The sequence below is a fragment of the Crocuta crocuta genome, unplaced genomic scaffold (assembly GCF_008692635.1).
Source record: "Crocuta crocuta isolate KB4526 unplaced genomic scaffold, BGI_CrCroc_1.0 scaffold64, whole genome shotgun sequence".
NCBI classification, from domain to species: Eukaryota; Metazoa; Chordata; class Mammalia; order Carnivora; family Hyaenidae; genus Crocuta; species Crocuta crocuta.
This window is the reverse complement of record NW_027530640.1, coordinates 12,719,215-12,742,730: the sequence shown is the minus strand read 5'-3', so window position 1 is coordinate 12,742,730 and position 23,516 is coordinate 12,719,215. Positions and strand designations below refer to the sequence as shown.

The following is a 23,516-nucleotide window of genomic DNA, read 5'->3' as shown; positions in this document are numbered from 1 at the left end:
TGAAGCCTCCCTGTTTAGAATGAGGACAGATGTGAAGCCATTTCTGAAAAACAGAAATGAGAATTCAAACATTTTTATATAGCTCTTTCCCCATAATCCACAGGTGCACAACTGTGAGGGTAGTTGTAGAGGCATAGTCTTTACCCCCTCTGTGGGACACTTGTTTTTTTTTTCTTGGCAAAACAGGTAAGTTACTAATTAATCCTCATTCAACATCAGTCCAGCCTTTCCTTTCTAGACACAGGAATTGTGTTGGGGGGAAGGGCAGGGGAGAGCTAGGTGCAAGCGGGGAAAACTAAGTTAAAAATGCCTTGTTTCTCAATTTCAGGATAAGGAAATGGAAACTCTAAGAGCCATTTGGCTCTTAGAGTGTCTCTGTTAAACACTTTCTACTTTTAAGAAAGCTATTACTTTCTTAATAAACAAAGTTTTTAAAAGAACAAGTCAGCAAAAAAAATAAATAAATAAAATGAAAAAAGGAAGAGCGTTGTTCTTCAGACCAACTTCCTTCTCTTGAACCTCATCCTATCCCCTGGGGTCAACATATGAAATCTGCAATTCCTCCACAAAATATCTAATCTATGTCTGAGGATATTCAGGAGATTGGATTTGGGTGTTGGTAAGTTAATAGTAGCCACAAAGTCTAGAGAAAAAAAAAAAAAGCAACTACCCTGTTGAGTCACTGGAATATAGGCAGAGGGAGGTAAGAGTCCTGGCCTGAGGCACTGGGGATCTTTCTTTCTCAATAGCTATCAAACAAGCCTGGGGTGTCTGACTCATCAGGGCACTGCCTGGGGCATTGCACTCTAGATGCCCTACAAGATCCTTCCCGTTACGGTCCCTCTCCTGGCAAAATCCTTCATTGCAAAATTTCCCAGAAGAGTAGTGCATAGAGTCGTTCGGTGGCAGAGAGGTGGGGAGTGACCAGGGTTCACAAAGGAAGTAACAGAGTGACATCCCATGGTTACATAAACTCTCAGAGTCCGCCAAAGAGGACAGAAAACGTGTGGGGAGCCTAGAAACCAGAGAGTGCCGCTGCATCGGAGAGGAGCCAGAGCCCTTCCCTGAGCCCGCCAGGACGCAGAGGCTCGGAACACCAATCGACCATGGTGAGTGTACGGTCTTCGGGCCAAAAGGGAACTACTCGAGGAATCCCAGGGACTGGCTGGAGCTGCCCTGACCTCTGCTCTCTTCCCAGGTGCGCGCGCGCTGCTTGCTGCTACTGCTGCTGGTGCTACCAATGCTGTGCGTCTTTGCGACCACACCAGACCCCTGCGAAGTGGACGATGACGATTTCCGCTGCTTCTGCAACTTCACGGATCCTGAGCCCGACTGGTCCAGCGCTTTCCAGTGTATGGCTGCCGTCGAGGTGGAGATCCACGGCGGCGGCCGCAGCCTGGAACAATTCCTAAAGGCCACAGACACCGACCCCAAGCAATATGCTGACATGGTCAAGGCTCTGCGCTTGCGACGGCTCACAGTGGGCTCTGCACAGGTTCCCGCTGTGCTTCTGGTTGCCTTCCTGCGCGCACTCTCGTACTCCCGCCTCAAGGAACTGACGCTCCTGGACCTGGAGGTAACTGGCGCGATGCCGCCGCCGCCTCTGGAAGCCACTGGGCCTGGGCTCTCCACCCTCAGTCTCCGGAACGTGTCGTGGGCAACCGGAGGTGACTGGCTCGCGGAACTGCAGCAGTGGCTGAAGCCGGGCCTCAAGGTACTGAACATTGCGCAAGCACACTCGCTTGCCTTTCCCTGCTCCCAACTCCGCACGTTTCGGGCCCTCACCACTTTAGACCTATCAGACAATCCCGGACTGGGTGAGCACGGACTGACTGCAGCTCTCTGTCCGCACAAGTTCCCGGCCCTTCGGGCTCTAGCTTTACGCAACGCCGGGATGGAGACGCCCAATGGCGTGTGCTTGGCCATGGCGGCGGCTGGTGTGCAACCCCACAGCCTAGACCTCAGCCACAACTCGCTGCGCGCCACCGCCCCAGGCGCTCCTGGATGTGTCTGGCCCAGCACACTGAACTCTCTCAACCTGTCGTTCGCTGAGCTGAAGCAGGTGCCTAAGGGACTGCCGGCCAAGCTCAGCGTGCTAGATCTCAGGTGCAACAGGCTGACCAGAGCGCCGGGGCCAGAAGAGCTGCCCAAGGTGAGTAACCTGACACTGGACGGGAATCCCTTTATGGACCCTGAAAACCCCAAATACCAAGAAGACCCGATGAACTCTGGCGTGGTCCAAGCCTGTGCGCGTTCGGCCCTGGCGGTGGGGATGTCCGGAACCCTCGCGGTGTTTCAAAGGGCGGGGGGCTTCACCTAAGGCCCAGGAGAGACTAATGAATTGGCTCAGACTGCCCTGGCTCCTGGGAAGCCTCGTCAGGACGTCTTAACCAAACAACCCTCTGCCAATGTTCATTAAAATGTGAAAACAACGATCCGTTTCATTCACTCAACAGATGTGTGTACTGGGTGTTTGTGATGTGCTGGGACAGACCTGGATGTGGAATCCATTATATTTAGACTTTCGTCAGCTTAATTACCTAGAAACCTAAGAATAGAACTTCAAGGACGTTAGGGGCAGGGAATATTGCCTGTTTCGGTTGTGCGTGAGAAACAGGGGTTTCTGTGCAATTCAGCTTTCTGAGATTACTGGCACCTGTGTTAAAGGATATTTGAATAATAAACATGCCTAGTAAGTTACAGGATGTTTCCTCTGTGGTGCACTTTCCAAGAGCCTGCTTCTCCCTCTGTCAAAGGTAATAAAAACCGGAGCCACTTGCTTATTCTCTCTCTTTTATCTCTCCCACCCTCCTGCAAGAAGGGACAGCTATGGTACCTGTCCTATGTAAGCTCTGGGTTTCATAATTTCAGGGTTTCTCTTCTGCTGTGTAAAATCCCTCGGCACACAGGTATGCTGACTAAATTTGTTTATTCTAACAGATTTTTTGATGCGTGTGGAATTTGTTTTCAAAATTTTTTAATGTTTATTTACTTTTGAGAGAGAGATTGAGAGAGAGCAGGAGAGGGGCAGAGAGAGAGGGAGACAGAGAATCCAAAGCATGCTCCAAGCTCTCAACTGTCAGTGCAGAGCCTAACACAGGTCTCAAACTCATCGAACACGGGATTGTGACCTGAGTTGAAGTTGGACGCTTAACCAACTAAGCCACCCAGGAGCTCCCTGTATGTGTGGAATCTTTAAAATTTTCTACATATAAGACCATGTCATCTGTGAACAGAGATAATTTTACTTCTTCCTTTCCACTTTGGGTGCCTTTTACTTCTTTTTCTTGCCTCATTTCTTTGGCTAGGATTCCACTATGTTGAATAGAAGGGGCAAAAGTGAGCATCTTTTTCCTGATCCTGATCGTAGAGGGTAAGTTTTCAGTCTTTATTGAGTATGATGTCATATTCATTGGTTTTTAAGATAAGAGAAATAACATGGCTGTACGAAGATGGGAATAGTCCAGTAGAGAGGGAAAACTTGATATAGGAGGAAGAAGGGAGTCTTGTTGGAGGAATGTCCTTGAATAAATAAAAAAAGGACTGGTACCACGACACCTGGATGGCTCAGTGGGTTAAGCAACCGACTCTCTGTTTCGGCTCAGGTCATGATCTCGTGATTTCATGAGTTTGAGCCCTACATCGGGCTGTGCGTTGATGGTGTGGAGCCTGCTTAAGATCTCTTTCTCTCCCTCTCTCTCTGCCCCTCCCCTACTCATGCCGTCTCTCTCAAAATAAATAAATAAAGTTTAAAACATTAAAAAAGGAAAAAAAAAAAAAGACTGGTGCCTAATGCACAAGTAGAAGGATTGGCCTCAGGGTAAGCACACAAACAGTCAACTTCTAGTCCCAGGCTAGAAGGCAGAGTATCTGGGCAAAGATGTTTCAGTGGTAACAGGAGACTGTGGAACTTCTGCAAAATTGAAGCTGTAATACAGATCTTCCTCATGGTTCAGGATTCAACTAAATTGTCACCTGATCTGAAGGAGCCCCTCCTGCGTCGTCATCCTGATCACAACATCTTGTTATTTTCTTCACAGCTTTCTTTCTTTCTTTTTTTAATGTTTTTTTTTTTTTTTCTTTTGGGAGAGAGGGACAGCGTGAGCAGGGAAGGGGCAGAGAGAGGGGGAAACACAGAATCTGAAGCAGGCTCCAGACTCTGAGCTGTCAGCACAGAGCGCGATGCAGGGCTCGAACCCACGGACCACGAGATCATGACCTGAGCCGAAGTCGGACACTTAACCAACTGAGCCACCCAGGTGCACCTTTTCTTCACAGCATTAACCTCGACTGGAAACCATCTTCTTTATTCATACCTTTTTTGTTTGTTGAGTAGTATTGTGTTGGAAGCTTCATGAAAGCAGTAGTTGTGTCAATCTTGTTTACTTCTGAAACTCTAGTCCGTAAGACAGTGCCTGGCACATAGGTACTCCATTAGTCTTTACTAAAAAGTTGATTAAGTGAACAGGAAGAGTGGGCTGAGGGTTTTAATGCTGCCATGAGTTAAGTGAGGTGACATGAGTAGATCCTGAATTCATCTTCTCCCACTGATATACTGAATCTACTACAGCTGTACATGAAACAATGTCTTCTGAAAACAAACACACAAACAGCAACTTAAAAACTGGCAGAGGAAAATTTGAAGTGGTTGCACAGGGCAGCCCAAGTGAATCCTAAGGATTGAGCAAGTTGCGTTGATCAGGGCGAGGCTGAAAATTGTGCCCTAAACAGGGAAGGAAGTAACAAGGAGTAAGAGATGGATTATAAGAAGCAAGGGCTCCACTTCCACATACAGAATGAGATTTGGATATCCGGTGTGGTATGATGAATTGAATACTGCAAGAGTAGGACTGGGGTCATAAGACTTTCATTTCTGAGCCAAAAATCAGTCTCTCTCTAGCTTCTTCTTTTGTTCCTGTGCCCTTATCTGGAAGCAAGCAGACGTCAATTATTTTCCTCATACCCTGAGTCAAGAGTTTCCACTCTTTTCCGTGAAGTCTTGTCTTCACTGACAATCCCCCCCCCCCACACACACACACAAACACTTCTCATGATCAGAAACCCTTTATTCTCCAAATCAGAAGTGGTTCTTTTTGAGCCACATTGAATTACCTACACTGGAAGAAATTGGAACACTGACTTGGATCTTTGAGGATATAAAAAATCTAGTGTTTTTTTAGGTATGGTATTATGTATGATAGATGTGATATTGTGGTTATATTTAAGAAAGAGTGATTGAGGGGCACCTGGCTGGCTCACTAGGTTGAGCATCCAACTTTGGCTCAAGTCATGATCTCGCAGTTTATCGGTTCGAGCCCCATGCCAGGCTCTGTGCTGACAGCTCAGAGCCTGGAGCCTGCTTCGGATTCTGTTCTCCCTCTCTCTCCCTCCCACACTCAGGCTCTCTCTCTCTCTCAAAAATAAACATTAAAAAAAAATCAATTCTATATCTATACACTTGCAACAAACATCATGAAAATGAAATTTAAAAAATTTTATTTACAATAGCATCAAAAAGAATATAATACTTAGGAGTAAATATAACAAAAGAAGAGCAAATTTATAACTCCTAAAAGTACAAAATGCTATTGAAGGAAATTAAAGAAGTTTCCTTATTCATGATTCATGACTCTTAATATTGTTAAGAGTTCAGTTCTCCCTTAATTGATCTGCAGATTCAATGAAAGTCTTACAAGAATATAAGCTGAATTTTTGTAGACATTGACAAGGTGATTCCAAAGTTCATATGGAATTGCTGAAGATGCTGTAGACAAAACAATCTTCTAAAAGAAGAACAAAGTTGGAGGGCTCACACTTCCTGATTTCAAAACTCATTGTGAAGCAAGAGTAATGAAGACACTGTGGTACTGGCGTAAGAAACAAACACAGAGATCAGTGGACGAGAAGTGAGAGTCCAGAAATAAATTCATGTTTCTATGGACAGCTGATTTTGACAAGGATGTCAAGAACATTCAATGAAGAAAGACTAGTCTTTTTAAAATTAAAAAAAATATATTTATTTATTTTTGAGAGATAGAGACAGAATGCAAGTGAGGGAGGGACAGAGAGAGACAGAGGGGAGACGCAGAATCTGAAGCAGATTCCAGGCTTTGAAATGTTGGCACAGAGCCTGACATGGGGCTCGACCTTGGGACCAGCAAGATTATGACCTAGGCCAAAGTCAGATGCTCAACCAACTGAGCCATCCAGGTTTCCCAAAAGACTAGTCTTTTAAACAAATGACACTGAGACACCTGGATTTCCAGATACAGATGAATGAATTTGTACCCTTAACTCAGACTGCATATAAAAATTAACTCAAAATGGATCAATTACCCCCAAATGTAAGAAGTAAAACTATAAAGCTCTTAGAAGAAAGCACAAAAATTACTCCTCATGACCTCTGATCTGGCAATGAATTCTTAGATAAATTACCAAAACCAAGAACGACAAAAGAAAAAAACAAACAATAAACTGAATTTAATCAAAATAAAAACTCTTCTGCATCAAAAGATCATTATCGAAAAGTTGAAAAGAGGGGCGCCTGGGTGGCTCAGTTGGTTAAGCATCTGACTTCAGCTCAGGTCATGGTCTCACGGTTCGTGGGTTCGAGCCCTGCGTTGGGCTCTGTGCTGACGGCCAGCTCAGAGCCTGGAGTCTTCTTCAGATTCTATGTCTCCCTCTCTCTCTGACCCTCCCCTGTTCACACTGTCTGTCTCTCAGAAATGAAAAAGAAAAAAGTTGAAAAGATAGCGTACAAAAAGGATAAAATATTTGTAAATTATATATTTGATAATGGTTTAAGATCCAGGATATATATCCAGCTCCTATAACTCAGAAAAACAAAGGCAAACAATTCAAGTAAAAAATGGGGAAAGACTTAAATAACTATTTCTCCAAAGAAAATATACACATGCCTGACAAGTACATGAAAAGATGCTCAACATCATTATTCATGATGAACTGCAAAAAAACAAACAACAATTAACACCTGGGGAAAGAATTTAAATAGATATTTCTCCAAAGAAGTATACAAATGGCCAAACAAGCATGTGAAAAGATTCTCAAAAATCGTTGGTCATTAAGGAAATGCAAAAATCAAAACCATAATGAGATACCACTTCACATCCACTAGTATGGCTTTATAGGTATTTTTTTTACTGTTTTATTTATTTCTAGGAGAGAGAGAGAGAGACAGCGTGAGCAGGGGAGGGTCAGAGAGAGAGAGGGAGTCACAGACTGAAACAGACTCCAGGCTCTGAGCTGGCAGTCAGCACAGAGCCCGACGCGGGGCTCAAACCCATGAACTGTGAGATCATGACCTAAGTGAAAGTCGGACGCTTAACCGACTAAGCCACCCAGGAGCCCCTTTATAGGTATTTTTTTTAAATGTTTGTTATTTATTCCTGAGAGAGAGAGAGAGAGAGAGAGAGGAGAGAGCGTGAGCAGGGCGGGTCAGAGAGAGAGGGAGACACAGAATCTGAAGCAGTCTCCAGACTCTGAGCTAGCTGTCAGCACAGAGCCCGATGTGGGGCTCGAACCCACGAACTGTGAGATCATGACCTGAGCCTAAATTGGATGCTTAGCCAACTGAGCCACCCAGGCACCTCTAGTATGGCTTTAATAAAAAGAAAAAATAACCATTGGTGAGAATGTGGATAAATAAGAATGCTTAAATGTTGTTGGTGCAAATGTCATATGGTGCAACCACTGTGAGAAACAATTTGGCAGTTCCTCGAAAAGTTAAATGTATAATTACCATATGATCCAGCAATACTACTTCTAGGTACATATGCAAAATAATTGAAAAGGGATGTATAAAACAAACTTTGTTCATAAAATCACTATTCAAATCAACTATATGTCAAGATTGAAATGGAAGACTACAAACCTGGGTGGCCTTGCCTTGGGAGACATTTTGATCATAAAATATAGTGATAGAGTGGACTATTTACTCTTTTTTTTTAAGTTTATTTATTTGTTTATTTAGAGAGAGAGAATGAGCAGGGGAGGGGCAGATAGAGAGGGAAAGAGAGAATTCCAAGCAGGCTCTGCATTGTCAGTACAGAACCCGATGTGGGGCTAGATCCCATGAACGATGAGATCGTGACCTGAGATGAGATCAAGAGGGGTACACTTAACAGACTGAGCCACCCAGGTGCCCCTGAACTAATTACTCTTATTTTTCATATTACATCTATACAATGAGATTATAGTATACCACTGGCATTATTGGTAAAATTATAATACCAGTATTTTTAAAATATTTTTTTACAATTATTTATTTTTAATAAATAGAGTGAGACCGAGCATGAACAGGGGAGAGGCAGAGAGAGGAGACACAGAATCTAAAGCAGGCTTCAGGCTCTGAGCAAGCGTTTAGCACAGAGCCCGGTGCGGGGCTCGAACCCATGAACCATGAGATCATGACCAGAGCCAAAGTCAGACACTCAATGGACTGAGTCCCCCAGGTGCCCCCATAATACCAATATTGATAGACATGTGGGGAAATTTCGTTAACAGGCTCCTGTGCATACTTCACACTGATTTCTTCAAATGTTAGGCATACATCAGTCCATTACCCCCTTATCCACAGTTTCACGCTCTGCAGTTCCAGTTCCTCAAGGCGATGTCAGAATGCCTACATTACTCTCCTCGCTCCATGTCATCATGTAGGCATTTGATCGTCTCACATCCTCACAGGAAGAGGAAGGGTGTGTACAGTACAATACGCTATTGTGAGAGAGAACACATCCACATGATTTTATTACAACATATTGTTATAACTGTTCCATTTTATGATTAGTAATTGTTGTTAATTTCTTACTGTGCCTAATTTATACATTAAACTTTACCATAGTTATGTGTAGGGGGAAAAAAAGACAGCATATATAAGGTTCAGAACTGTTTGTGGTTTCAGGCATATACTGGGGGTTTGGAATATACCCTCCATAAATAAGGATAGGGAGACTACTGTATTCAAGTTTTTATTGTTCTCTCTGTTACATAAATGCTATACCAAATGTAAATAATCAAACAGGTATGATCCTTTTGCTAGAAGGGGTCCTTGGTGAAAAACCATCGAGTGGCTGGTCATATAATAAAGAATATACCCAGCCTTTTTTTTTTTATTTCTAAAACATTTTCCAGTCTTTTTTTTTTTTAATGTTTATTCATTTTTGAGAGGTGGGGGGTGCTTGGGTGGCTCAGTTGGTTAAGCAACTGACTTCGGCTCAGGTCATGATCTCACGTCCGTGGGTTTGAGCCCTGCGTCAGGCTCTGTGCTGACAGCTCAGAGCCTGGAGCCTGTTTCAGAGTCTGTCTCCCTCTCTCTCTGCCCCTCCCCCACTCGCTCTCTGTCTCTCAAAATAAAATAAAGATTAAAAAGAGAGAGAGAGAGAGAGGAGGGGAGGGAAAAGAGAGAAGGAAACAATGGAGCTCTCACGCTCCAGCCTCTCGACTGTAGGCACAGATCCCGATATGGGAAGAGTTTCAGAAACCTTTGTAATATTTTGAAGGATAGGAATCTCTCTGTTATGCTAATGAGGTGACTTCTGGTTGGATTCCTAGATAGCTTCAGGATGGAGGAAGCTGTGCACCAGAAAATTCAACCATGTAGTTGGCTGGAGTTGAGTTCAGTCATATAGCCTACAATTTAATCATACATGCCTACACAATGAAATCTCAATTAAAACAAAACAAAACTTCTGCATAGTGAGGCTCCAGGAGCTTCCTGGTTGGTGAACACACTGATGTGCTGGGAGGGTGGCACACCCTGACTTCCCAGGGATAGGAGCTACTGTGCTCAGAACTCTTCCAGACCTTGCCCTATGTACCTCTTCACCTTATTGTTCATCAGTATCCTTTATAATAAAAAGGTAATCATAAGTAGAGCACTTTCTTGAGTTCTGAGAGCGTTCTAGTGAATTTATGAGCCTGAAGGGTACTCAGTCATCAGAACTCCAAAGCTGGGGCATCTGGATGGCTCAATCAGTTAAGTGTCTGACTCTTGATTTGAGCTCAGGGCATGATCTCACGGTTCTTGTTAAGGACCTTGCATTTTAACTTGTGGGAGCTGCTGCTAATTCCAGGTAGTTAATGTCAAAATTGAATTGAAATATAGGACTCCAGCTGGTGTCAGAAAATTGGTATCGGATAAAGCAAGGAGAATGCCTTCCTCAGATCTGTAAGTCATTCTAGCAAAGTATGGAACCTGCAGGAAGAGTGGGAACACCTGAAAATGTAGCCAGCTTGCCAGAGTGAGGAAGGACTGGGGACCCCGAGTTAGGACTAGTGTCTGCAGTAAGGACAATCTTGTAGAGACTGTGCTCTTAGCTGTGAAGTTTGGGCAAACTCTGCATAGTTGTTGCCAGAAGTCATTTCATCTCCATGTGGAACATCATCCATTCATAGGAAGGTAGTACTGATGCATGCTACAGCATGGATGAACCTTGAAAACATTATGATAAGTGAAAGAAGTCAGCCACAAAAAGAACACACACTGTGATTCCATTTTTTAATTTAAAAAATTTTTAAAGATTTTTATCTTTCTAATGTTTATTTTGAGAGAGGGAGAGGGAGAGAAAGCACGAGTGTGTGTGTGTGAGCGGGGTAGGGGCAAAAAGAGAGGGGGAGAGAGAGGACCCCAAGCAGGCTCCTCACTGTCGGCACAGAGCCCAATATGGGACTCAAACCCACGAATCCGACTGCAGCTCAGGTCATGATCTCATAGCTCATGAGTTTGAGCTCTGCGTTGGGCTCTGTGCTGACAGCTCAGACCCTGGAACCTCCTTCAGATTCTGTGTATTCCTCTCTCTCTGTCCCTCCCATGTTCACACTCTGTCTCCCTCTCTCTAAAAAAATTAATAAACGTTAAAATTAGGTATGGTGATAGTTACACATTATCTGCAAACATACTAAAGTATGTTTGAAATATACACTTTAAATGGGTGAATTTTATGGTATATGAACTATATCTTAATAAAGCTGTCATTTAAAAAAGGGTGGTTTCTTATAAATACATGCTGGAAAAGCTATAGATGAAATATAAGGTGTCTGGGATTTGCTTCAAAAGAATCCGTAGGGGATGGGGAGGGGAACAGAAGAAATAAGACTGGCCATAAGTTGGCAATTAATGTAGGTGGGTGCTTGGAGGCTCATACTTTCTCTCTACAGTTGTATGTGTTTGACATTTTTCAAAAGAGGAAACAAAGAAGAATTCCATACAATGTCTGGCTCACTCATAAAAGAGGGGACTATCACCTCCTTTGATGAGCTGTTATTTAGAGGCCCTACCCAGTACCTGCAGATCAGGGAGATGAATTATTGAGGGGAATCTGAGAGGCATGGAAGCCATGGATTGTGGAGAGTCCGCAAGTGCAAAGGCTGGTTTGGGCCAGGGCAGCTCAGCGCCCCCAGCCCTCATGGACAAACCTCAGGCCAGGCTGACCGTGGTGGTAGAAGTTGAGAGTGGAAGAAGATCAGGTAAGAAGGCCTTACACATTCACTCTTAGAGATTATGCAGCCTTGGGGAGCCTCCTGGGAGAGGGGAAGGGCGAGGCCATTTTATAGCTTTAGCTGCTGCAGAAGCTTTTTGAGGAAGCGCTGCCTCTCAGGGGCTCTGATCCTGTGCTCATTAGTATTCTAGGTTAGGAAATTGAGGCCAAAGCTGAGGGCCGGACTTAGGCTTGACAGTTGATATACAGTCCATCCTTCCAGGCCCTGAGGAGACCTGTTGCCCCACACTGCTTCCGAAGGGGCCCCAGAGCATCTGCCTGCTTCCACTGGAGACTCTAGACACTCAGGTAGAAATGGGATGGGGTGTGGGTGAGTCCCTGGAAGATGGGAGTGACAATGCTGAGCCTAGTCTTCCCCCACAGGAACAATGCATCACCTTTGACAGAGTCCTGAGCTCTGATGCTGCTCAGGTAGGGGGTGTTGTAGGGAGAAGGGAGGTGGATGGGAATCCTTAGGCTTCTGGATCCTGGAGTGCTAAGTGTTTCCCAAGCCCATTGCTCAGGCGGGCTGGGTCAGGGCACTTGAGACCAGAGGATATGCCTGTGTCCCCTGCAGGAGGCTGAGCAGGAGCTGCTAGCACGAGTCCAGTCCACACTAGGCTTGGTGGCCCAAGGGTATAGTGTGTCCCTACTGCTTCGGGGTCGGGAAACAGAGGCACCTCGGCTTGTACCTCAGGTGAGTCCCAGAGGAGCCACCAGGCATAGGTCTCATGAAACTCAGGTCTTGTTTCCTCCAGGATACCTTTGAGAAACTTCCCTCCCCCCCACCCCCAACGGACTTGGTTCCCCTCCCTGGGATTCCTGTAGTGCGCTGATGTTTTCCCAGGGTCAATTTAGGCAGCTATTGAGAGGTCGGGGAAGGTGGGAGGTTGGCGCCCATAGGGTGAGGGTCAGTATGGGGTGGTGTGCAAAGATGAAATATCCAGCGAGGTCTAATGTTCACAGTTTTTCATAATACTGATAATAAACTTGAAAGCTTTGTTTTCAGGGCTTCATCAAAATGCCCCCAAATCAAAATAGCTGCCTCAGACCTTGACATAGGCCCCTGCCTTAGGAAACAGCAGGTCTCACTGAAAATGCCTGCTCCTTTGACTGGCTGGCTGTGAACTGTGAGAGCTGGGGCTGTTTGTGTCTTGGACACTGGGTCCCTCTGTCCGCAGCACCTAGCATAGAACCAGGCACAGACTTCACCCTCACGAAAATGTTGAAGGACAGATCCTGTCTCCCTCCCTACTGAACCCCATTTTCCACTTTAGCTGTTGCAGATGCTGTTTGAGGAAGCTCTGCCCCACAGGGGACTTGTTCCTGGAGTTACCACCCTTAGCCTGGTGCAGGTGAGACCCTACAGGGAGGGGAGCCCTGGAAGCCAATGGCACTGCTGTGGAAAGGGCCTGGGGCTCAAGGGCAGCCAGAAGAGATCGAGTCTAGCCTCACCAGCCACTCACCAGTGTGGGCTTGCCTCTCTGAGGTTTCCTATTTCCTGTCTGAAATGGCTGAATGTTGATCCACGGAGCCCCAGCGGGAGGATCATGTGAGACGAAGTCTGGGAAAGGCTGTTTATAATTGGTGCTGTGCTTGTGTGATTGCAGCTCAGCCCCAGTGGAAGGATTCGGGACCTGCTCTCTCCAGGGAGAGAGAACCTAACAGTGCTAGATGTGTCCCCTCTGGGCTTGTGAGTGTCCAGGGCCCAATGGGATCTGAGGGTGCTTGCCTTAAGGCAGGGCTGACACCCCCAAACCCAGCTGTGAGTGGTTTCTCCCCATTGCGATGCAGAAGGGAAGCTCTGCACTTGGGGCTGTGCTAATCACGCCTGCTCACCCTATTCCCTGTAGCCAGTATCCCCAGCCCTCTCACTCTTTTTACCTTATCCATCTACATCTCTTCAACTCAGTCATTACCATCTGGGTGATGTGAGCATCTCGCTGAGCAGAACTTCAGCTTCTCCATCTGTGAGATGTGAGCAATCCTAGCCAGCCTGTTTCCCTCACTGGGCAGATGACAGGAGAAAAAAGATCATGAAGATGAAAGGCTTTCAGGGGATATACTGAGCTTAGAACCTTGGGGATGGTTCTTATAGGCTCTTGGAACCCCAATGGACTCCCCATGCAGAGGTTCTGGGGGGCTGGACAGAACTCTGGTGCTTAGGTGTTGAGCTCAGCCTCCCCGTCCTCCAGGGTGGTGGAAGATGCCAGTGAGGTGGAGGTGTCTGACTCAAGAGCTGCCTCAGAGCTGTACTTACAGGCTGCAGGGGATGAAGGCAGGTGAGGACAGGAGGGCACCTGTCACCCCCACCCCTATCCCTTAGGCATTTGGCCTCATCCTACCCTTTCCTCCACAGGGCCTGCTCTCTGCTCACCATCACCATGTCCTGCCTAGGGCCTGACCCTCCTGAGGGGCCTGGGACCCAGGGTATGTGGCGAGGGGCCTTGAGGATCCTGCAGATCCCCAGAGTCCTGTAAGTCTGATGGAATTCTCTGACTGCTTTAGGGAGCAGGGTGGGGGTGTGGCTGAAGTATGGATGCAGAGACCCAGGGCAGCCTCAGAGTCTGACACAGTGAAGGACTCCCTCCTTTAGCATTCCTTACAAGGCAGGTCTACTGGCAACAGACTCCTTCAGCTTTTACTAACCTGGGAATACCTTAATTTCTCACATGTTCTTGAAGGATAGTTTTGCCAAATATGGAATTCTTAGTTGACACACTTTTTCCCCAGCATTATTTTTATTAATTAATTAACTACTTTATTTATTTNCCAGGCGCCCCCTTTTTTTAAATGTTTATTTATTTTTGAGAGAGAGGCAGAGTGCAAGCAGGGGAGGGGCAGAGAGAGAGGGAGACATAGAACTTGAAGCAGGCTCTTGGCTCTGAGACCAAGCATTATTTTTAGAGAGAGAAAGAGAACAGGCAGGGGAGAGAGGGAGAGTGAACGAGAGGCGGGGGGGGGAGAAAAACCTAAGCAGGTTCGATGCTGATGTGGGCCTCCATCCCACCACCCTTGGAAAGCAAGAATTGGACATTCAACCGACTCAGCCACCCAGGCACCCCCCCTTCCAGCACTTTAAATGTGTCATCTCACTGCCTTCTGGTCTCCATAATCCCTTTCTTTCTTTCTTTCTTTCTTTCTTTCTTTCTTTCTTTCTTTCTTTCTTTCTTTCTTTCTTTCTTTCTTTCTTTCTTTCTTTCTTCCTTCCTTCCTTCCTTCCTTCCTTCCTTTCTTCTTTTTAAGATTTTATTTTTAAGTCATCTCTACGTCCAACTTGGGGCTCGAACTCAAGTCGCACGCTCTACTGACTGAGTCAGCCAGGCACCCCTGGCCTCCACAATTTCTGATGGGAAATTGGTTTTCATTCTTACGGAGGATCACTCATATATACCAAGTTGCTTCTCTTATGCTGTTTTCAAGATTCTCTCTTTGGTTTAAAAAGAAATTTTTTTTAATAGTTTATTTATTTTTGAGACAGACAGAGACAGAGCATGAGTGGGGGAGGGGCAGAGAGAGAGGGAGACACAGAATCTGAAACAGGCTCCAGGCTCTGAGCTGTCAGCATAGAGCCTGATGCGGAGCTCGAACCCATGACCTGTGAGATCTGACCTGAGCCGAAGTTGGACGCTTAACCTACTGAGCCACCCAGGCACCCCTCTCTCTTTGGCTTTTGATAGTTTGATTATAATGTGTCTTGGCATGAATCTCTTTGAATTTATCCTTCTTGGAATTTGTTGATCTTCTGGGATGCATAGATTCATGTATTTCATAAATTTGGGGAATTTTTGAGCATTATTTCTTCAAATATTCTTTCTGCCCCCTTTTCTCTCTCTTCTGCCTCTGAGATTCCCATTTTCCATGTATTTATACACTTCATGCATCCACTGGTCCCTTAGGCTCATTTTCTTTCATTCTTTGTTCTTTCTGCATAATTTTATTTGACCTATTTTCAACTTTGCTGAGATTCTTTCTTGTGCCCACTCAAATCTGCTCTCTAGGGAATTTATGATTTCAGGTACTATTCAGTTCCAGAACTTCTACTTGGTTCCTATTTATTTTATTTTATTAAGTAAGCTATACACCCAACATGGGGCACAAACTCAACCCCAAGATCAAGCCTCGCATGCTCCACTAAGCCAGCCAGGCACCCCTCTATTTGGTTCCTTTTTATAACTTCTGTTCTTCTATTGGTGTATTCTATTCATTGAGACATCATTATCTTGATTTCCTTTACTTTTCTGAGCATATTTAAGACAGTTGGATTAAAGTCTTTGTGTAGTAAATCCAATGTCTGTGCTTCCTCAAAGACAGTTTCTATTAAGTTTTTTTCCCTGTGGGTGGGCCATACATCTTTCTTTACATGCCAGATATTTTTTTGGTTGGAAACTGGCCAATTTGAGAATTTTTGTTTTTGTAAAGATTATATTCTTTATTATGTTGGCCTCTCTCTCTCTCTTTTTTTTTTAATGTTTTATTTATTTCAGAGAGAGACAGCAGAGTGAGCAGGGGAGGGTCAGTGAGAGAGGGAGCGAGCTGTCAGCACAGAGCCCAACGTGGGGCTCGAACCCACGAACCGTGAGATCATGACCTGAGCCCAAGTCGGACGTTTAACCGACTGAGCCACCCAGGCGCCCCTATTATGTTGGTCTCTTACTTCTCCATTTCTTTTCCTTAGGCTCTGACATTTTTAATATGACAGTGTGGGAATTCTAAAAAAGGATTCCCCATCCCCTTCAGGGTTTGCATTGTTGCTTGCTGTGGGCTGCAACTATCTCTTTGCTTAGTTACCTTTCCAAACAAGTCTTGCAAAGACTGGGTTCTTTGTCGCCACTGAAGTCTCCATTCTGTTATCTCAGTGGTTAGCTAGTGACCTGACATTGAATTCCTTAACCTACTAGGACCAAAACATTCTTTTTACAGGAAGAAAAAGAGGAAGAAACAAAAGAAAATTTAAAAATCTCCACCTTTCCATAAATTGGCTCTGTGTTGGGTCAGTCCTTCCGTGCTTTGCCATTCAATTACATCTCTGCCTTAGCCTCACTTCCTGCTTGCACTGAGCTTATAAAACCAGAGATGAAAACTTGCAATCTTCTCAGGTCTTTTCTCAGCCTGGATCCTGCCCTAGACATGTGTGTGGCTTTCTAGAGTCCTCGTGCATGGGGAAATTTTCCTTATCCTCCAACCCCTCCAATCTGACTCCCCAACTTTTCTCCCCAGTCTTTCCATGGACCTGTTGTTTGTCCCAACTGTTATTTTGGCTTGTTCTTTCATCTTTCAGTGTTTTGAGGGATATCATCTAGGATAGCTGCTCTGCCCTGAGAGAGTTCTAAGGGAAACAACAGGAAGCCCTTTTTGTCAGTCCTTTGGGGGAAACCCTAGAAAGTCAAAACAAGGAACAGTTCTTTGGGAACAAAATCTGCTCTGCTCCCTCCAGAGCCAAGCACCCCCACCAGAAGTGTGGGCTGTTGTCTTGAAGACCACTTCTGTGCTGGGAAGAAGGTTCGGACTAGGTTAAGTTAAAATACCACAAACATCTCAACATATTTAAGTTGCCTTTCTCCTGGGTAAGCATTCACTTGCTTGCTGTAAACCTTTCACTGTCCCCCAGAGTGCCAGTAAGGTTGATTCTGACCGTTTTTTCCACATGCTGCTGGAAAAGGACAGATCCCTACAGATCCACACTCTGCCATTTTTGTGGATGTCACCTTGCTTTGCCATTTTAAATTGGGTGATTAGGGGCACCTGGGTGGCTCAGTCGGTAAGGCATGAGACTCTTGATCTCAAGACTGTCAGCTCAAGGGGCGCCTGGGTGGCTCAGCTGGTTAAGCGTCCGACTTCGGCTCAGGTCATGATATCATGGTTCATGGGTTTGAGCCCCGTGTCGGGCTCTGTGCTAACAGCTAGTTCAGAACCTGGAGCCTGCTTCAGATTCTGTGTCTCCCTCTCTCTCTGACCCTGCCCTGCTCGTTGTCTCTCTCTCTCTCTCTCTCTCATTCTCGGAAATAGCCCTGCTGGGATTCTCTCTCTCTGCCCCTCGATCACTCACTCATGCCCCCCCCAAAAATAAAAATAAATAAATAAAGCATAAATAAATAAATAAATAAATAAATAAATGTTCTGGATACAAGTCCCTTATCAGATAGACAAATTTAATTTTACACCATGAGAATATATTATTTGTGTAGCTAAAATATAATAAAATAAAATGAAGATCTATGCAAGGTTGCAAATCTGCATGGTGGTGCACCAAAATTCTGGAAATAGTCAACCTTTCCATTAGATGTGATTTAGGTCAATTTCTTTCCCCATCCACCAAAGGACACCTCCTTTCTTCCTCTCTCCTTCTGGCAGAGATTGTCCCCTGCTTCAGGTGTTGGCTGGTAAGGTTATTGGTGAGGAGGTAGAGGGCACTCTGCCTTGGATCGTGTCACAGCTCCTGGAAGGAAACAACTACACTGCTCTTCTTCTTCGCCTGGACCCTCAAGGTGGCCTGGGGAAGGGTGTGGGGTTCTTTAGGAAGCTCTGGCATCTAACTTATGCCACCCTCTCACCAACAGAGCTGCAGCCCCCACCCCAGTACAGAGAGAGCCTGACTTCTGGGAGGGTCAAGATTCAGACAGGTCTGAACCTAGACAGTATGGCTAGGATGCCAAAGTCTGGAGAGACAGGGCTGATCATAAAAGCAACCCCTTGCCCTTCAGAGGCTTTCAACAGTTTACCAAGCATTTTTACACTAGTATCTTTTATTCTTACCACAAACCCATGAGACACTTCTAAGTTAGGGAGGGAGGCCTAATTTATAAATGAGGAAAGGGAGGGTCAGAGAAGGGAAAGAACTTGCCTATTTTCATACACTCATTAAAAATCAGGCCTCTTTGAAATGATATGAGGTCAGAGACTCAGGGGAGGTCAAGTGGAGGGTATAGATCAAACAAGAATGGCTGTGAGTTGATAATTATTGAAGCTGGGTGAAAAGTAGATTGAATTTCCTATACTTTGTATGTGTTTGAAATTGTCTATAATAAAAGTAAAAACGAAAGAAAAAGTCTGGCTGTCTGTATCCAAAATTAATAAGCACACATTAATTTGGCTAACATAGTCCCAGACCACGTACTGTGCCAGGCCTTATGAGTGAGGAAGAAAAATGCCCTTAAGGATAAAGCAGTGAAGGACAAAAGTATGTTTATCCATAGGCCAGTTTGGTATCCTGATTAAGGGCACAGGGCTTTAATGTCAGACAGAATTGGGCTTAAGTTTCAGCTCTGCCACTCACCAGGGAGTTGCTTGACCTCTCTGAGCTCCATTTGCTTCATCTGGAGAATGTGGGGGTAGGCAGAACAAACTAGAGTTGCTGCTTCATTGGAGTGTTGTGTGGATAAAAAGAGGCGATCCACGAAAAGCCTTAGCACAGTGCCACCAAGCCCATGTAAAAGCCTGACAGGTGTTAGCTATTTTTGTAAATAGTATTAATAAAACTTAAAAGTATTACAGGCAGTGTGCTTTGAAGTCCAGAAGGAGTGATTCACCCTGTCTCCCCTTACTAGGTGGCTCCCTGAGCTTGCTCAAAGCTGCTCTGTTGGGGGCTGCAGGAAGGAGGATGCAAGTGAAACAGGTGAAGCCCACCCTGTGGGATGCAGTAGAAGCGGCACGTGCCCGCCGGGCTAGCCTGAAGAGCCTGCGTTCAGGCCTCCTTGGGGACATCCTGACAGAAAGGGGGCTCAGCCAGCTGGGCAGGGCACTGCGAGAGTTGCAGGTAAGCAAGGTGAGGCCTGGAGATGCTGAAGACAGCAATGGTTGGAGCCTACCTGAAACCATCTCTCCATAGGTTGTAAAAGCCTGGAGCCAGTGCCTAGGAAGCTGGATGCTCAAAGGGGTCAAAGCCAAGGCTGTGGGGCTCCCAGAACTGCAGGTATGTTTTCTGGTTCAACCTCTTAGGAGCCCTATAGATGTCTGCCTTCATTTCTGTTTACAGAGCACTGTGAGGAGTCCCTTTCTTTGTTCACTAATTTATTGATTTCCAAACATTTTAGTGACTTCTCACTATGTCAGAGATAGTGCCATGTAGGACCTGGAAAATCCCTCATGGAATTTGCAGTCTTCTGGAGAGAAGCAATTATAACACCATGATTAGTGCTCAGAAGGCCTTATCAACACAGGGTTCTGTGGGGCATCTAATTTAGTCTTGGCAAGAGAGGAAAGGATCACTTCCTGGGGGACGTTGATTTCTGAAGGAGGTAGCCAGCAAAGATGAGTGAAGAACACACATTCCAGGCACAGAAAATAATAGGCCAAGTCTTGGAAGTAAGAGCTTGATCTTTTTCGGGGACTGCAAGCAGGTCATTTTGCTGTAGAATAGTTTGAGGAAGAGTCAAGAGAGAAGGATTGAAGAGATTAAGTAGAGGCCAGATCGTCTCAGGGTCCCTGAGATAATCAAAGGTAGTAGAGGTACAAACACCCAAGTCCTTAGCTTCAATACAGTGCTTTTGCATCTGCTTAGGATGCATAGCCTCTTCTGTGCAGAAGGGGGTGCTGTCTTCCAGGATTTGCCAAAGAGTGGCTGAAATGCTGCTCCTGTTCACCTTCTCCTGGTCCTTCCCTTTTCAGTTAGTTACAACTTGTTTTTACAGCCCTGAGCTTTGGGACTTAGGCATGTAAGCTCCCATTTATTGAGCAGTGTCTGCCACTACTCAGGGCTTTGGGTGCCGTATCTCATTTCATGCTCTCTACGTTAAAAAAAAATTTTTTTTTTAATGCTTTATTTTTTGAGAGGAAGAGGAAGGGGCAGAAAGAGAGGGAGACACAGAATCTGAAGCAGGCTCCAGGCTCTGAGCTGTCAGCACAGAGCCCAACATGGGACTCAAACCCAAGAACTGTGAAATCACGACCTGAGCCGAAGTTGGACGCTTAACCCACTGAGCCACACAGGCGGCCCTCTACAACTTTTTAAAAAATATTTTTTTGTTTTTTGTTTTGTTTTTTTGAGAGAGAGAGAGAGCAGGAGAGGGGCAGAAAAAGAGGAAGACAGAGGGTCCAAAGCAGGCTCTGTACTGACAGCCGATGCAGGGCTTGAACTCACAAACGCTGAGATCATGACCTGAGCTGAAGTTGGATGCTCACTGAGCCACCCAGGTACCCCTCTACAACTTTTAGCAGTTCCATTTTACAGATGAGGACATGGATTCAAAAGATTAGACACCTGCCTGAGATCATACAGCTGAGGAAAGGAGGGGCAGGGACCCTGATCTGTCTAATTTCAAAGTCCTGAGCTTAATGCATGCAATCCTAGGAGGAAGGGGATGGAATTCCCATTCTTAATATATTCTCAGCAGGTGATAGATTCAACAGCAAGCCACAGGCCAGGCTTCCAGGGAGAGCCCAAAGGTGGGTTTGGGGCTTGGGGTGGAGCTGGGTGTCTTCTCCACCTTTGGTGGGCTTAATTGCATTTTCCTCCAGTGGTAGGAATAACAGCATCTCTAGGACCTGGGCTCCGCCAAAAGCATCCTCCAAGGGACTCTGAGGAAGAGGTAATACCTCATGTACCCCAGACCAGCTGGAAACTCTTGGGGGACTGAAGAGTTGCAGAGCGCAGCTAATAGGTCTACTGCTTCTGTGCCCCAACATCAGGGACAAATATGGAGCTTCTGACAAAGAGAGGACCTGGCGGACTATGATTCCTAAGAGAGGGGCATGGGAAGGCTGTTTTCATAATGGGTCACATTAGGGGTATTGGATCCTTAAGGCCTCCATGGCACCTATTTGCAGAGCCAATACCTCTCCTTTCTCCCATGGCCTCCAAGTCTCTGTCCAGGCTATAGGCTGTTACAGGCCAGTTAGGTCCCGGATGTAGTTGTAAGAGCAGCCCTGGTAGTGGGGTTCTGTTGCTAAGTTTGGCCCTGTGTCCCAAGGCTGTGGCACACACAGGCTTCTGGCTGAGCCTAGACTAATGCCACCTAGGCCTAGCACGCCCCAGATGTGGCCCTGCAGTTCTTCTTGGCCCAGGCACGGAGGAAGAGACTTCAAGAACAGCACCAGATATGGATCCAACAGGAACTGAAGCATTTGGAACAGGAGGAGAAAGAGGTGGCACATGACCAGGTCAAAGGCCTGGTGGCTGGAAAGGAGGTAAGGGAGGGTCAAGTAGGGGACTTGAGGCTTCTTCTAATTGGTCCAGGCACTGTACTGGGGGCTGGGATCCAGCCTCAGTCACAACAAACTGGGCCATACCCTCTTTCATGGTCCTCATAGCTTCATGGGGAACAGATGTAGCAATTTTCAGGGCTAAGTGCAGTGATATAGGAGGTTAGGGGCTTGTGGGAACAAAGAAGAGTGCCTGACTCAGGCTGGTGAGGAGCAAAGATGGCATCTAGGGTGAGACTTGAAAAACAAATCGGCCAGAGGAATTCGCTAGCCTGAATTCCACGTGGGCAGTTCATGCTCATTACATAGGGGCACTGAATAAATACACTTGTTTGCACAAATTAGAAATCAAAACTTGTGTGCGTGAGGGGATGGAAGGATATGTTCTGGGAATCATAGTCTATGAGTAAGGGTTCAGAGGGAAGCAACGGCAAAGTACAGTGTGGGTATTGCAAATTGTCCATCTGGTGGGGCCGGCAAGTACATGGTCAGAGGTAAGGCTAAAGACACCAGTGTGTGCCATGCCTCTGAACTTGGACTTTACCCTAAGAATGACAGTGAACCATTGGAGGGCATGTGTCATCTCAGTTGTGTCCCTCATTAGCCATGCAAACTTTTGACAGGTTAGGTCACCTCTCTGATCCACAGTTTCCAAATCTAACTACCAGGAGAAGCAGAGGTGGCGCCAGCAGCAGACACTCTGGAGACTTCAGCTGGAGGCCCTTCAGGAAGAGCGAGATGCTGCAGAGCAGGACCTCATAGCCCTGTATGACCTGCACGTGCAGGCTGCCCGGGCTCGGACATGCCACACACTGCAGGTCAGTGGGGACAGAAGGCAGGCCTTGAGATGGTTCCAAGGCTGACTGACTGACAGGCATCTCTGAATCTGGGCACAGGTATTTCGAGCCTGGCGAGGGCTGTGGGAGGAGCAAGCCATGACCACAGAGCATCACCACCGCAGCCTGCTGGCTGGTATCCTGCAAGACACGCTCAGACTGGCCACACAGAACCAGGAGCTCCAAGCCCAGAACCAGCAGCTTCAGCAGGATGTAGACTAGGCTGGGGCCAGTCTTACTGGATTGATGCCCTGGGGAGAGGTCTGGTGATCAGTAATCCTTCAGGGACAGCTTCCTCTCTCTTCAGGGTCCCAGAAGGGAGGGGGAGCTGGTACGCAATAACCATGCTTTCACTATGGCTAATGAATGGTACCACTAGCCAGGTCTTGTGTCACTCCCTGCTAAGCGCCTAATATCCACCACTTCATTTTAGCCTTTTCCACTACTCTAGGTAGTAGTACGTGCCACTTGATCCTCATTTCAGATAAGGCAACTAAAGCTAGGAGAGGTTAAGTAACTGTCCGAGGACAGTCCACCAATAAATGACAGAACCAGAATTGAAATTCAAGTCTGTTAGAACTATAGTTCTACACTGCACGTTGCAGTGGTTCACAAGCTGAAGTGTGCATCAGAATCACTGAGAGCTTATTAAAGAAAAAAGAAAAAAAAAAAAAAGATTCCCAACCCCCTACTCAGATTCTTCAGTAGGTTTGCAGTTTTTTTTTGTTTTTTTTTTTTAAGCTTACTAGGTATGCTCCCACAGGAACAGGGCCTGATGTTCCTCTGGCTATGAGAAGAGATGAGAGGCAGGAATATCAGGGAGGGAACTAGAGGAAAAAACAATCAAAACCGTATTGAATCCCTGAGTTTTCTAGCCTAAAACTTGGTTTGTCCTGCCTGGCCCAGAACCTTCTATTTCCAAGAATCCCTCCAAATTCTCCAGGGCCCAGGTTTTGTGCTTCAGAGAAATTTTAAAAATTGTGACAGAACAGTCTCCTCTCCACTCCTCAAAGGAAATAATGCTCCTGGCAATGGCTAGAAGTCT

The 23,516-nt window shown here is 45.9% G+C and overlaps 2 protein-coding genes across 2 annotated transcripts; both read left to right on the top strand.

The window, feature by feature from the left end:
• The first annotated feature begins 604 nt into the window (after positions 1-604).
• On the top strand, positions 605-2,700 carry CD14 (CD14 molecule). The gene is made up of 3 exons (XM_077768773.1): positions 605-619; positions 981-1,109; positions 1,199-2,700. The coding sequence occupies exons 2-3, from the start codon at positions 1,107-1,109 to the stop codon at positions 2,318-2,320; spliced, it is 1,125 nt and encodes a 374-aa protein (XP_077624899.1). The 5' UTR covers positions 605-619; positions 981-1,106; the 3' UTR covers positions 2,321-2,700.
• Positions 2,701-11,345: 8,645 nt separating this feature from the next.
• LOC144235334 (uncharacterized) lies at positions 11,346-22,973 on the top strand. Its single transcript, XM_077768890.1, has 16 exons — positions 11,346-11,484; positions 11,686-11,804; positions 11,880-11,927; positions 12,073-12,192; positions 12,773-12,850; positions 13,106-13,188; positions 13,691-13,777; positions 13,855-13,971; positions 17,850-17,983; positions 19,043-19,251; positions 19,324-19,407; positions 20,825-20,879; positions 20,952-21,022; positions 21,453-21,620; positions 22,304-22,453; positions 22,532-22,973. Exons 1-14 carry the CDS (start codon positions 11,346-11,348, stop codon positions 21,456-21,458), a joined length of 1,350 nt encoding a protein of 449 aa, XP_077625016.1. The 3' UTR covers positions 21,459-21,620; positions 22,304-22,453; positions 22,532-22,973.
• Positions 22,974-23,516: the final 543 nt, after the last annotated feature.

Bases quoted from the DNA above. Each gene is read 5' to 3' on its own strand.
- LOC144235334 (XM_077768890.1), top strand. From the start codon at position 11,346: ATGGAAGCCATGGATTGTGGAGAGTCCGCAAGTGCAAAGGCTGGTTTG. The intron at 11,805-11,879 runs GTAGAAATGGGA...CTTCCCCCACAG, and splicing joins TGGAGACTCTAGACACTCAG to GAACAATGCATCACCTTTGA. The intron at 12,193-12,772 runs GTGAGTCCCAGA...TTTCCACTTTAG, and splicing joins CACCTCGGCTTGTACCTCAG to CTGTTGCAGATGCTGTTTGA.